A 15,939-nucleotide genomic window follows, 5' to 3' on the forward strand; every position below is an offset into this window, starting at 1 on the left:
CGGATGCGCAGATATCTAACGGGGCTGTTGGATGGCCACGAACATCCTCCACGTTACTATTTACACTTCTACTAGTTTTTAGTAGTTACTTTGTTTTACGCATCATGCTTTAAAGTTATAAACTAGCTGTTGCCCGTGACTTCGTCCGCGACCCGCGGGAAATGTCTTTACCCGTGGATTTGACTTTGTACTGACAATAACGAACACAAAAAAACCGGCCAAGTGCGAGTAAGGCTCGCGCAACGAGGGTTCCGTACTATAGTCGTATTTTTCGTCATTTTTCACGATAATTCAAAAACTATGATGCACAAAAATAAATAAAAATTTACATGATTACTTCAGAGAAGTTCTTTGAAACGAATCAATCTGTTGAAGTCTCTAGATTGTTGTAAAGACAATAACATAAAACTTTGCCGAAATAATTTTAAACATAAATTCTACATCGACCAGCAGATGACCAAAGATAATGAGGCTTTTAGACAAAATCAAATATTCAGTGTCAACTAATGTCCATGAAACTGTTGACTCTAAAATGATGATTGCCCAATACGTGAAAGGCGGACAAATAAATTTTACAATGTCGCGATATTTAGAGACACAACCATATAGAGATAGAGCCAGCGAGTGTCAAACCTTCGCTATTTTATAAAAGCTGAAAGTTTTTCTGCGTATTGTCCCCAACATAGGGAGGAACGATCAGGGACTACGAATTTTGGATCATGGTGGCTTTGGGGGATAACAGGTAACAAATGTGTACAAAACCTTACGTCAAAGTATAAAGTATTTTTTTAAAATATTTTCTTCGGAATGGTACCTATTAGAAATCACGTCGTGCATTGCCAGACACTTAGTATCCTGGCAACCCCCTGCCAGACACCCTTAAACTTAGTTTATCTCCCAAAGCCCCCATGATTCATACTTTATAGTCGCAGATCGTTCCTCCCTGTGTTGGGGGACAATACGCAGAGAAACTTTAAGCATTTATAAAATAATGAAGGTCTGGCACGCGCTGGCTTTTAGTACAATAGGACACAACGAACAATTGGCACAGCTCATGGTTTATGCGAAACAGCAAAACGTCATGTGGATGATTAACAGTCTTATTGTTATGTGAAAGAATGGGAAGTGATTTTCATAATCTTTCCGTTAGTTTTACATCGTATACCAACGTATATTATTATTAAATGAGGCTTTAGAATGGAACAATTAAATAAGTAAGTCATTTGGACTAACGAATGGGAGAGAAGAATGTTTCTTCAATTATAGTTTGCATATAAGTTGGTACCAAATAAAAACTAGACAAGTACGAGTGGGATTCGCACACGCAGGGTTCCGTACCATCATATGAGAAATAACACTGACAGTATAATAATATGTTAGCTCCAGCAGCTGTACAACACTTCAAGTTAATGACGGACAGCGCTATACAGTACGCGGCAGAAAGTAATGTTCATCGACATTTAGAAGGAGATAGCTGATTTGTAGAGCGTTGTCCCTGTCATTGAGACCCACAAAACGTCATATAGGATTGACAGAGACAATGCTCTACAAAGCTAAAATGTTATTTAAAGGCCAATGTACATTACTTTTAAGCCAGCTATAAGCCATTGCTACCTACCAAATTTAATGATTCTAAGTCAACGAGAAGTTCCCTGTAGGTTTTGATTCCCTTGACGCATCTTGCCAGACACAACAGGCAGATAGATAGACAACGAAGTGATCCAATAGGGTACCTTTTTTCCTTTTGAGGCACGGAACCCTAAAAATTACTCGTCTCTAAGGTCCTTGAGTTATCTTGTTTAAGCTCTCGAACGCGCAAAACGATGAGCGTTGAACAAGAGAGGCTCTTGATTTAAACGAAAGTGTTATTAAAAGCCATTCAACGCCGGGCTTGATCAATTTGGCATTCGTATCTGTGGGTAAGAGCTCTTCACCGTTTTTTTGTTATCGACTATAGTTTTCTTAATAAAATTGGAATCTGTTAACTTTTTAACGATGCGGGATTTTTAAGAAAACCTAAATCCACGCGGACGAAATCGCGGGCATCATCTAGTAATACATATGTTGGTCTATGTTCTAATAGTCTTCTCTTCTATATATATGAAAGGAAAAGCTGACTGACTGACTGACTGATCAATCAACGCACAGCACAAACTACTTGACGGATCGAAATGAAATTTGGCATGCAGATAGCTATTATAACGTAGGCATCCGTTAAGAAAGGATTTTAAAATTCAACGCCTAAGGGGTGAAATAGGGGTTTGAAATTTGTGTAGTCCACGCGGACGAAGTCGCGGGCATAAGCTAGTTTATGATAAGATGCAAAGCGCAGGGTTTGTGCGGAAGTTCAAAACGTTACGGAAGTAGCCACCACACTGTTTGAATGTAAACTTCCCGTGATGATAGTGTCACACCACACAGCTTTGATTCAGTGATCTTTCTTTGATCGTCTAAAAAGAGGGCGACGACGTCTTTATATTGCCCCCTAATGGAGATACAACACAACGAGTATGTGCAACAGTAACTAAATTAGTGCATTGAAAAATATTTGAGAGGGATTCAATTAGAAACGTTGACGCCTTCGGCCACCATGGGCTCTCCTGTTCGAGAAGCGCTGGTCGCTTCTCCCGCCATAGTACCCTTAACGACATCATCCGGAGGTCCCTTGCCACCGCCCATGTGCCAGCTGTACTAGAACCTATTGGTTTGGCACGTGGCGATGGCAAGAGACCTGATGGTATGACGCTCGTACCGTGGAAGATGGGCAGGTCGCTTGTTTGGGATGCAACTTGTGTAGACACTTTAGCTGCATCCCACATTCAGGCGACCTCCTCTATGGCGGGTGCAGCGGCCATCAGCGCCGAACAGGCCAAAAGGCGCAAATATGAAAACCTCGATGGGAGCTTCGTATTCGTGCCTTTTGGTGTGGAGACCTTGGGGCCGTGGGGCCCGGGGGCTCGAGCTCTTTTTGAAGAAATTGCGAAAAGAGTTATCGAGTCAACCGGGGACCCGAGAGCTGGCAGCTACCTTGGCCAAAGAATTAGTTTGGCCATCCAAAGGGGTAATGCTGCCAGCATCTTGGGTACAATGCCTCGCTGCGGTGGTCTCGATGAGGTTTTAGATTTAATTTAATTTATTTTAGTTTTAATTTAATATTGTTTTCTTTTTTTTTAGATTTAAGTTTATTAATAGTTTATATTTTGTTTCCATCTTCAAGTAATTATTAAATAATAAAAATTGTGGTCATTAGAAACTCTTCAAAATTCTTTCACAGGATTTGACAAAAAATTCGGAGCTGCTATAAATTCTGTCTGTTCTATGGTACATGTTAGACGTTATTTTTGGGTTTCCTCATTGCTAAAAATTAGGGTCTACCTTTCCAATATATTTCTAGCTTATGCCCGCGACTTCGTCCGCGTGGATTACACAAATTTCAAACCCCTATTTTATTTTTTTAGGGATTAAATTTTCAAAAACCCTTTCTTAGCGGATTTCTACGTCGTATTAAAAGCAGATAGCTTTTTATATGACGCTCATGCTCAACCCGATTCGTCCAGTAGTTTGAGCTGTGCGTTGATAAATCAGTCAGTCAGTCACCTTTTCCTTTTATGTATAATATTTAAGACTACGCCCTTTAACTATTCGTAAAGTGAACTCGCTATGGTTGTTTCAATGACGAAACAATACAACGAAAACGCAATCGAAAAGTTTGATTGTTTCGAGACGATACTTTCAGCTTGCATTATTTGCGTGTGTTAAGAACCAATTACGTTGCTCTCATTGCTCCGTAGTAGGGCAATAGTGGCTGAAAGCTGCGACTCTATTGCGTAATCAGGTGATTGAACTCTGTACCGCGCGGGCGTATTCATGGTACTGTTCGCGTGCGAATCGAATTGTTCCTCTATTCCTATTGCCTACGCGTTTATTTCACGTCTTTTGTATTACAATTTATTTACAAGATCATTTAAATTGTGATGAACAGTCTATTGAATTTAGCATGTCTTGTCAACGACTCACACCACTGGGGTACAGTTCACGACAGTTAGGGAACTTGTAACAAAACCTCGAGGCTTCGACGTCACTGGGAGGCGTCAAACTTTAGTACATTTGACGCTGGTAGCCTTAATATAGCCCAATTTTTCTATGATTTCACGTCACCACAGCCAAATATTTGACATATTATCGTGGATTCAGGATCAGAGTTCCCTGACTCTAATAGTTCACTTTGCTCCAGTGACGTCTAGTGGTATCGTTGATCCGTCCACTGGTATGGTATCGTTGTTACATGGAAGGTAACACAGATTTTAGGTATGTAGGAAGATTATATTTCTAACTCTCTAAAAGTTAGCGTAGAAATAACTTTCAAATTAGTAGCAAATTAGACTTTATTCCTAGTGCTGACGTATATTACAAGTGCGTATTGTATTAAACCAGGTTTATAGCGTACCGTGAGATTTATTTCACGTTACATTTTGTAAGAGAAATAATTTCACTGACGCAGTTTTATTTACTCCTGTGAAAATAACCAAATCTGCATGTACATAATAGGTCATACCTATTAACTCTTTTATATCGAAATTCAATTTGCCAGTTATTTAATAGGGACAAGTAGACAAGATCATGAATAGATATTAAAAAAGGGATTCTATATTTTGGATGCCCAAACATTTGATTTTTGTGTTTCACTTGTTACCAAAATGTAGACACTTGTAGAAACGGAACTGGAGACAGCGAGTCTGTCAAGAATCTGCAATTACTACCTACCTATCGATTTTCAATAGATAGGTAGTATCTACACTGCGGAAAAATTGGGTAACGATCATTTTACCTATCGATTTTTATTAGATTAACTGCGTGATAATTAGATAACTTAACGTTTGAATCTAAGATGAATATTCCTCTACCATCTTAGCCTGTCTTATCTGAATTCTGATACAGCTTTAGGTAGTTAATAGTTAAATCTATGTTATAGAATGTAGTTACAGAAAATCTTATTGTGTAATTAAAAGCTATTCCGTAGAAAGTAATATACCATTTGGAGCAAGCTGCTTGAGTTGAGGATGATAAACTGTGAGTCTATACAAAACATAAACTCAACAAAGAGCGCTCGCTGTAACAATAGCTTGGAATGTGGTGCGACGACATGAGCTGTCTTAATTACTGCCTTGATACGTTATGCTATACATGATACATCTATTATCAGCTGTTTGCTTACAACATCGACTTCAGTGGAGATGGAAAAAGTTAGTGATTAATCATCTGTTCGAAAGACTCTTACGTATATATAGGAAACTAGCTGATGCCCGCGACTTCATCCGCGTGGAATTAGGTTTTTAAAAATCCCGTGAGAACTCTTTGATTTTCGTAGATATTCGGATAAAACGTTGAGCTTTGATTTTCCGGGATAAAAAGTAGCCTATGCCACTCTCCAGATCTTTATCTATACCCATGCAAAAAATCACGTCAATCTGTTGCACCGTTGCGACGTGATTGAAGGACAAACCAACAAACAAACACACTTTCGCATTTATAATAAGGGTACTGATCTCTTCATCAAGAACAATAAATTCGTAATTACTTGTCATTGTTGATCATTTTGAATACCACATAGGCACGAGGCCTGTGTAGGGTGAACAAAAGCAGCCTTTCATTTGAGGGTCACATGAATCACGTTTTTCTCTATGGCTTGCTTATTGTATTGTACACGGCTGTGTACAGTAATAGTATTTTGATTACTGTAATTTTTACTTACTTTTTATAGCTACCAGGTTCCAAACGCGTCCAAGTCTGAGAAGAGCCCGTAACAAACTCAGCCGCGTATTCTTTTTTATTGGTATCCGATTGTTTATTATCACAGTTTTATTACGTACCTATAAGTAAACATACCTAAGTTTTTGCAATTCTGAAAGGAGACCTGCTCCTCGATTGCGGTAGAATGACAGCTTCAATATTATCATCGCTGTCACCTCTGATTGGTTGATCCTCGTTCACTATTGGCTACAATGCATTGTTGCAACAAGAATCGCACAAATGCAGGTTTTACGAAATCGACCTACTGTGCTTAGTATAGTTTTACAGTAGGTATACCTAAAGAGAGCGGGGCGGCAAACTGAGTTCAGTTGAGAATTGAGATGATGATTATTTTTGTCGCATGAAACAATTAGGTAGAAAGGCGAACATAACATTCACTGTAAAAATAAATGTAACATGTGCGTTAATGTTTACAAAATAAACAAAAAAACGCCGGTCGGTTGTTTGTATTGTAATTAACCATCCGTTTGTATATCATGAATGTAATGAACAGATCATCTGCATCATTGCGGGTGATCGCATAGATCACATAATCTTGTGTTTGTAATTTGTATTGGACAATGTTTATAGAAGAGCACGCGATTACAATTAGATACTGGTTATTACATGAATGTTATGAAAGAGATCGTGAGGCAAGATGTAGCTGCTAGCTAGGTATAGGTAGTATCTCAGAAAGAAAGAGAAAAGGTAGTATGTTTGCGACCTTACTGAATAGGTAAATATTTGTATTTATTCGAATAACTCAAGTATTTAATTGCAATATAATAAAAATAGTTCCAAATAGTTCATATCTCCATGATTAAGGTTAAAGGTTGAGCTCTGATTTTGTGCAACCCATTTTGCTTTGATTGATAGTCAAAGTTTAACCGTAACTTTTAATGCCGTATGTCATGTAACTGGACTTTAGATGTAAGAAAAATATAAATATCTATTTTAAATATTCAAGTACATATTTATATAGAAATCATAAGTAAGCTTGACCTATTCTTTCGAGTGGCTCCATAACAGGATCTTGAATCGAATCTTTAGGTCACAAACTCTAGTGAGTCATGCACAATTTCTTGTTTTGTTTTTATTCTTGTATGTTACTTACTCATATCATAAGAATCTCGTTCGATTTTTTACCGACTTCTAAAAAGGAGGTGGTTCAAAGAGTAAAATGGGACCCTATCACTAAGACTCCGCTGTCCATCCGTCTGTCTGTCCGCGTGTCACCAGGCTGTATCTCATAAACCGTGATAGACAGTCGAAATTTTCACTGATGATGTATTTCTGTTGCTGCTATAACAACAAGTACTAAAAAATATAATAAATAAAAATTTAAGGGGGCTCCCATACAACAAACGTGATTTTTGGGTCTTTTTTGCTCGATATTGATAACGGCAACAGGTAGATGCTTGAAATATTCACAGAATATTTTGTTAATATGTACACTTTAAAAATAAATAATTAAATTAAAATAAAACAGATATTTAAGGGGGGCTCCCATACAACAGACATAATTTTTTTGGTCGTTTTTATACATAGATAATGGTACGAAACGTATGGAAACAAAAATTATTTTTAATTTGTAGTAATTTTTGAAGTAGTTTTATTAATAATTTTTATCTTAAGCTGACGCAGTCTTCTTTATTCTGTTCATCATCTGTTCTAAAAAAATATCCAAGAAGAACATTATCGTGTATGATTACAGAAGCCACACGTAAACATTGATGATGCAAAAACAACTATAATGATGTTAATATAAGCAATTATAACATTTGTCATAACTACTAGTAGTTCAAACTGGTATAGTACGCGACAGGTCGAGATGGCAATCGGGGTATGAGGCGGGGGGACGCCCCGCACACCCGTACATCACCCGCGCTCACCCGCACAGGGTTAGCGCGTAGGCTGTGCGGTTGTGCGGGGCGTTTCCTCCCCGTTTGCCATCTCGACCTGTAGCGGACTATAGTTAGAAGTTATACACAAAGTATTACGAGCTTATATCTATGAGTATGTTAGGATCATTAGAGGCAAGGTCCTCAAGCCTCTACATATGCGTAAGGCGTCGTCGAGTCTGGAACGCGTGCTATCCAGGTCGATGGCCAGTGACCGTAATATCTTCTATTATCATACAGAACACGTTTATGTACATATGAAAGTATTTATCGTAGTCCTTTTAAGGGCATTAATTACGCTGTTAAAACTCAGTACAGCTTTGATCTATTTGTAATGAATGCAAGGTGTGTATGTTTTTGTTATTACACAACGTTCTGTAGACATCAAAGAATCAAGAAAATTAACTTTTTCATATACGACTAGCCGCCCGCCCTGACTTCACCCTGGTTAACAACCTAATATTATATAGCCTATGTCCATCTGAAGTTATGTACCTTTCAAATGGTGATAGAATTTTTCAAATAGGTGTATTGGTTCCTGAGATTATTCTCCACAAAACATTTAATAAAATCGTGTCTAACTAATTACTACTAAAAACATGACCAACACTAAAATGAAAAGAACAAGGCATGACCTATCTTTTGTGCACTGCAAGTTCCTACCAGGAGTCCATAGCTCTTCAACCAATTCATCTAAGGAAAGCGTGCACTTATGCGTCAGTGGAAAAGCTTCCCAAATAAGACGCATATGACGTCGGGAAATAATCAAGGAGACTTGTGCGTCCGATTCTGGTTACTCCAGCTTTCGTGGTACTTTCTATATTGGCTTGCAATTTATATATGACGAGTGTTCAATCATATGGACCTGTGTATGGACATTGAAATACAATATATTTGTGATTTGCATGCACTTCGCGCCCGATTAATTCAAAGCACAGCATAGAATGTGACGACAGTTATTTCAGATGGAATCGAGTGTCGTTTCCAAGTAATAACGGTCCATCTATTGTAACAGTTTTTCGTGTTTAAAACTTGTTTGTGATAAAATAACTATTACTTTTCTTAAAAAGCTATTTCAAATAGTATTGCTATCTATTTTGAGACCATAATAAAATAATGCGAGTTCGCAAAATAACACTTTTCTTTTATACTAAAGTAGGTTTCTAACACAAATTAAGATCAAGGGACATGAAGAACACTGAATCAGTTTTATAGTGACAGGGACTGTTGACTTCATAAATTACGACTGACTCAGGAACATAATGAACATAAGTATTATTATTAAGTGACTTCAGTTATAGCAGAGACCTATATTTTTTTTATGTCAGCTGTTTCACGTTAATCTAGTTAATAACATTAAAATTAAAATGATATATAATTATTTTATTTTTATTTTTCATGTACCAAAATTGTAGTTACATATTAGTAATAAATTAAGTTACATTGGAAATGTTTATCTCGAAACAGAGATTTCTTCCAGCTTCCCATTCAAGGTTGTGATTAATGCGCATTAACGGGGCGTTCTCCATTTTCGTCGATACTAAAATTAAAATAAGTTCGTAATGCGTGGACCTAATTACTTCAGTGGAAGTTAGTGGAATAATTACTTCAGCTTTTACTTTTCATAACTTAATGGCCTCTTTTGAGTGGAGAAATGACTGTTAGTGAAGTTCTAGATTCTTCAAGTAAGATCATTGGCAAGAATGAACTTGGTTGAGAGATTCTGAACTACATGTTTATTCCAAGACAAGAATCGGCGGTTGCACATTTGCAATCAAAATTAATCATTGATATTCTAAATACACGGATGGCCGCCTTGAACTTTTTAATACAAGTTTGTAGTTATAATATGGCCTTCGAGTTCTTGTGCCGTCTGGTGCATCTAATACCCACTCATAGAAACACACGTTAAAAGCTAGTTACAGTATGTCGTCATTTGGCTTGCAACTACATATTTCCCAATAGGGTCTTGGACTGTAAAATGATGTGATTTTTTGTATAGCGGTAGTTTATGGGGCTAGAATTCATTATTAAAGAGAAAAATTAAAAAAAAACGCGATTTTTATTTATTTTTAACAGGAACGTCACGCTGTACGGGAGGTGAATAATGACGTCACAATTCGTAAACGACAATTTTTTTTCAATTTTGTTAAACCGTAGAGTAATTTCTGCGGGAAAATATTTTTTATGTTAAAATGAAAAATATTTGTCGTTTATACGCCTTGTGACGTCATTAATCGCTTTTGGTACAGCGTGACGTTAATAATTAATTATTTTAAAAATAAAACACATGATTTTTTTAAAATTATTCTCTTTAATAATTAATTCTAGCCCCATAAACTTCCGCTATACAAAAAAATCATGTCATTTTATTAATACAGTCCAAGACCCAATTTGTCGTAATCAGTATATTTCGATGTATTCAGTAATGTGGGCTGATCGCGCTGCTGATCAAACGAATGGGAATTAAGATTGAGACTTTGTTAACGCTTTATATCTTAATTTACTAAATCAACTAGCTTTTGCCTACGACATCGCCCACGATTTTATAGCCTATAAGCACTCCGGGATAATGTATAGCTATTTATTAGTGAAAGAATTTCCAGAATCGGATGAATAGTTCCGGAGAATTTTTCCCTCTTTATGTTATTAGTGTAGAGTCGTAGACGTTTCGTCTTATGGCGGATTGAATTATGGTCATTAGATTATTATAGCCCCAGAATAATGGAGGCTCTTCCAGCATCAATGATTGTACCTATCTACCGCACCGCCTAATTGGAGTTTTCAAAGTTACCATTACGATTATTTCATAGATCCCTTGACTAAAAAAAGCTTTTTTGTTGCAGTTCCGTTCCTACCGCCATGTTTAACTTTATGAAAAAATCCAATGTCCTAACTGGTGACTCCGGCGGTTATGAAGAACGAGATGGAGAAAAGGAGAGGCGGAAAAAGGAGAAGAAGGAAAGGAAAGAGCGTGAGAAACGGGAGCGGATAGCTGCCGGACTAGAGGAACCCCTGAGACTGGAAGAGGTATCATATTGTCCTAGTTTACCTCTATCTTGAAACATTATTACTTTGTCACTCTATCTCACTCAGTCACACACAAAGATGGATAGATTGCTTGAAAGAGTATATGCGTGTAAAAGGGGTGGATCATGCGTTGACGGATGACAGAAGTGAGTGTTGTGCCGACCCCACGTAGCGTAGGATAAGGTACGGAAGAAGAAGACTCTATCTCACTCACTAATTACTCTGACTCTACTGACGTGTCTCGTCTTAAGCCTAGTCAAAATCATATTTTTGTCAGTTATCTGTGATCTTCATCTGGTTGACTTTTAGATGCATCAACCTCGCAACGAAAACACGTATTTAAATTTTAATGAAGTAAACATACATCTAGTTACTTATCTCTTACTTTAATAATTGTAAGGCAACTATCTGTACTGCAATCTTTGCAATTTGTAGAGTGTATTTCAAACTCTTAGTTGTTGTTCTATGCGTTTAATTTGCCATTGACATTGTCGGTAAAGAAGCCTTTCTTAATACACGCAATTTTTATTACATAGGGATTAGCAATACGGAAACCATAGAACGGCTGTTCTTCAATTTAATCACTAGTACGAATTCGCACAAATCGATTTCTGTCGAATCTTCCGATATTCGGACGGACAATATTCGGTCCTTGTGCAAAATACACTTAAACTGTTTCGACCGATAACTACTTAATTGCGATTTGTGAATTTGTGATCAGTCACGCGCAGGGGTCGTATTGTCTGCCTTGCAAAAAGTGGTTTTGGTTGAGTCAATTCGGAAATAACTCTTTAAAATTAGCATAAGAGAAGTTTCCCTAGCACGCTCTCCATACAAACGTAGTTTGCCTTAATCAAAATGTATTTTGCCGTAGTATGTCTACTAAACATGTCCAGAGCCTCTTAAGTTTTAAGTAGTTATGTCGGGTCCGTTAATTTATGTCATTAAAAAGTTAATCTGCGTTGTACCTACTTGGGAGGTATTATATATTTCCGGCTCTTTTATGAAACCAAAATGACTCAGTAAAAAAACATTTAAAAAATTATAAATAATATCTGTCCCGGCTGTACTCACGTGTTTAGTCGACGTTAGCCCGACTAGTTTCGAACCCATCCGGGGTCCTTTTTCAAGGGAGTCAGTTCGCGCACGCGCCGCGGTTGTGACTGCTACTGTGAAACTAGTCGGGCTAACGTCGACTAAACACGTGAGTACAGCCGGAACAGATATTATTTATAATGGAAATCACTCACGGTAGTTTAAAGGTTCGTACGCACCTGAGCGGCGCGGCGCGGCGCTTCAGTTCGACTGCAGAACGCTTCACCTCAGGCCGCTCGACGGTGCCTACCGCACTACAACTTCAGTACGCGGCACCTCGCGTCACTTGCGCGTCACTTTTATACCCGTTCGCGTACGAGCAACAACGTCGCAAGATGAGCGACAGTGAAGAGGATTTGATTATTATTTCTTTGTTGTGCAGAAGAAGAACGAATTATCGAAGAGAAAAAACCGGCCAAGTGCGAGTCAGGCTCGCGCAATGAGGGTTCCGTACTACAGTCGTATGATTTCGATAATTCAAAAACTATGATGCATAAAAATAAATAAAAATCTGTTTTAGAATGTACAGGTACCTTTCATATGATACCCCACTTGGTATAGTCACTCACTTCGAAAGTTGAAAATACTAATCTAAAATATTAGTTCATGACCACAATTTAATTTTTTTTGTGTGATCTAACCCTAAATTCACGGTTTTCAGATTTTTCCCCAAATGTCAGCTATAAGATCTACCTACCTGCCAAATTTCATGATTCTAGGTCAACGGGAAGTACCTACCCTGTAGGTTTCTTGACAGACAGACGGACAGACAGACAGACAGACAGACAGACAGACAGACAGACAGACAGACAGACAGACAGACAGACAGACAGACAGACAGACAGACAGACAACAAAGTGATCCTATAAGAGTTCCGTTTTTCCTTTTGAGGTACGGAACCCTAAAAAAGAAGAAGAAATGGATTGCTGACATACCAAAGTCACGCTATCAAGAAGGATATCACATTTTGTTTCCTCGCCTTCTTAATGACTCTGTACCATTTCACATTTACTTCAGAATGTCGAAGACAAAATTCTTTATGCGATTGCCTAATAGTTTTTGTGGAAATTACATTAGAAACAATAGGTATACCACACAGGTCGGTAATATAATCCTACAAGAAACCTATGTCCAGCAGTGGACATATCTATCGGTTGATGATGATGATGATGATGATAGTTTTTATGGAAATTATAAAAAATATTTATGCATATCCATACTTATATTATTATCAACGCAAAAGTGTATTTGTCTGTCTATCTACTAGCTTTTCACGGCTCAACAGCTTAACCGAATTTGATGAAATTTGGTACAAAGTTGAATTACATCCCGGGGAAGGACAGGCTACTTTTTATCCTGGAAAATGAAAGAATTTCCACGGGATTGTTAAAGGCCCATTTATATGAAGTTTGGACCAGAGGTAGCTTGCATTCCGGGAATTGACAGAGGTAGGGAACTTTTTATCCCGGAAAATCAAAGAGTTCACACGGGATTCAAAATCTAAAAAAAAATGCAACTAGATGATGCCTGCGACTTCGTCCGCGTGGATTTAGATTTTTCTATAGGTGAGCACATTTCCGGGAATTACCTACTCGTACCTATATACCTGAGATAGATTATACCCTGTAGGATAAAAGTAGCCTATGTGTGCCTACACATAGGCTAGTTTTATCCCGAAAATCAAAAAGTTTCCACGGGATTTTTAAAAAACCTATATCTACGCGAACGAAGTTGCGGGCATCAGCTAGTCCCTTAGGTTCTGTGGAAATTACATTAGAAAAAGCATTTTCGCAAAATGTCTTTGTTTTATGTGCAATAGAATATATAAAATAGGCAGGTAAACACAGGTACATATTATATCTAAATACCTATATAAAAGAAAAAGGTGACTGACTGACTGATCTATCAACGCACAGCTCAAACTACTTGACGGATCGGGCTGAAATTTGGCATGCTGGCTAGCTAACTAGCTAATATGACGTAGACATCCGCTAAAAAGGGATTTATGAAAATTCAACCCCTAAGGGGGTAAAATAGGGGTTAGAGATTTGTGTAGTCCACGCGGACGACGTCGCGGGCATAAGCTAGTATAATATAAACACAAGTACAACAATAGGTAGGCATATTTCCGAAACTATTAATTCTACCTAGATGAAGTAGGTAGGTATAATATGTACATAATATATTATAGTTATTTAATCAGGATTATTTTTACCATTGATGTTTTCTCATAACGCTCGGAGAGACATTTATACATTTAGACACTGGGAAGGGGGGAAGCCGACATCCTAGGGGTTGGGACCTTTGAGGATATACTTCTAAGAGCATGAGGAACACGTCATGTGTCAAAAATTAAACCTACGTTATTTATTTTGAGGTCTATCTTGCCGATTCTTGCCTGTACTTTAAATACCTAACAAGATGCGCGTGTATCTTATTCGAGCGACGTACGCATACTGAAGCGCCGCGCCGCGCCGCTGGGTATGTCGCACTAGCGTCACTGCACTGCGCGTCGCTTCGGTGCGCTTCAAAATATTCTCTCCAGCCGTGCCGCGCGGCAACGCGCGGTGAAGCGCCGCGCCGCGCCGCTCTAGTGCGATATGCGCCATACAAAATGATAGAAATGATATTTTGAAGCTCTGTGCCGCGACGTGAAGCTCACTGAAGCGCCGCGCCGCGCCGCTCAGATGCGTACGAACCTTTAACATTTAAAAAATTCTTCTGATCTTAACTGTTTTGTCGTCTGTTAATCATGACTTTGTCTTTCATCATGTGTAATATAAGATTTTTTTAATCTCCGAACACGCGCAGATCAATAAACGTCTCAATTGTCACAATCGCCCCGAACTTCCGACGGGGGAACACAATATTCATGTGTTTTTATACTTGTATTTTGCACAATACATATTATATCAGATGTCCAATAACCGGTTTTTAAAGATCTATGAGCATAATATGATGTATGAGCATATGATGATGTATATCTCATGAGATGTATGAGCAGAGTGCCTTCCGACGCGTCAGAATTTTTCTGACAGACAATTCATTATGACAATATTGCGGCTGGCCTAAATCTTACTTTGGAATAAGAATAAGGCCATTGACCGCAATAACTATAAACATAATAGCTGTTAAATCAACATTCCTCATAATGATAATCTAATGACCAAAGTCCAACTCATAATTTATATGTAGGTACAATAAATTCTTAATAAGCAATTCGTGTATCAGCTTTGTAACATTTAAATAGTAGATCTTCGAATTACTAGTTCAAAAAGGATTAGATATAAATTGTATCTAAAATAATAATTATCGTTATAAGTTCGCGTGCCAAATAACAGGTATTTTCAAGATTTTGTCAATTTTACAGTTATCAAATAAAGTTAGCAGTGATTACGAGAAACTAGTTTTCTATTTATTCTTCAAGGTGTTCCACTGTTGTTTTACGTTAAAACGATAACTGTTTTTGGTATCAATTCAACTGCCAATATCTCAAACGAGTCAAGGTTTTGTAGAAATAAATTGATAGATATTGAATACGATGTCTAATAATCGAATTAAATATCACTTTGTAATTCTAATCAAATTGAATGTTTCTGTGACCACAAAATACATTCAATCAATTATTTTGATGGCCATCACGCCAAAGTTTTAAAAGTTTTATTTTAATTTTTTGTTGCAAATGTGTTTCTTGATGCAGCTTCATAAAACTTTTTAAACCTTGCAAGCCTGGAACTCAGTACTAGGACCTTGATTATACAATAAATACCCAACGTTATAAAATCCTGCGTTAAATTACAGGATATATAATTTTTTTATTATTTTAATTGATAATTTACATTAGTTAGTAATTACTAAGTTATAGAATGTCTGAACAATTAAGGAACCTGCAACACAAAACGAATAAGCGTCTTCTAGAAAAAGCGTGTTTAATACAAGACCTATCTATCAAATGTAGGAATGTTTTAAAAGTGAATGTGCAATATATGCATAATAGTGAGTGCAATCATACTGCTACCGTTGAGAATGACACATTGAACACACATCCTTGCTTATCTTCGCTCGTCAAACACTACTATCACTTAAACGATGTATTATCACTACCGTTATCTTAACTCAAGTT

General features: G+C 37.5%; 1 protein-coding gene across 2 annotated transcripts in view; it reads left to right on the forward strand.

Annotated features, from left to right (window-relative positions):
* Positions 1 to 15,939, forward strand: part of Mhcl (Myosin heavy chain-like) — a 234,596-nt gene that overhangs the window by 16,853 nt on the left and 201,804 nt on the right. For both annotated transcript variants that reach the window (XM_034971701.2, XM_034971702.2), the window contains exon 2: positions 10,538 to 10,721. In XM_034971701.2, coding sequence (XP_034827592.1) covers positions 10,554 to 10,721 — 168 coding nt within the window. In that variant the 5' untranslated portion in view covers positions 10,538 to 10,553. The remainder of the gene's footprint in view (positions 1 to 10,537; positions 10,722 to 15,939) is intronic.

The sequence above is a fragment of the Maniola hyperantus genome, chromosome 9, assembly GCF_902806685.2.
Source record: "Maniola hyperantus chromosome 9, iAphHyp1.2, whole genome shotgun sequence".
NCBI classification, from domain to species: Eukaryota; Metazoa; Arthropoda; class Insecta; order Lepidoptera; family Nymphalidae; genus Maniola; species Maniola hyperantus.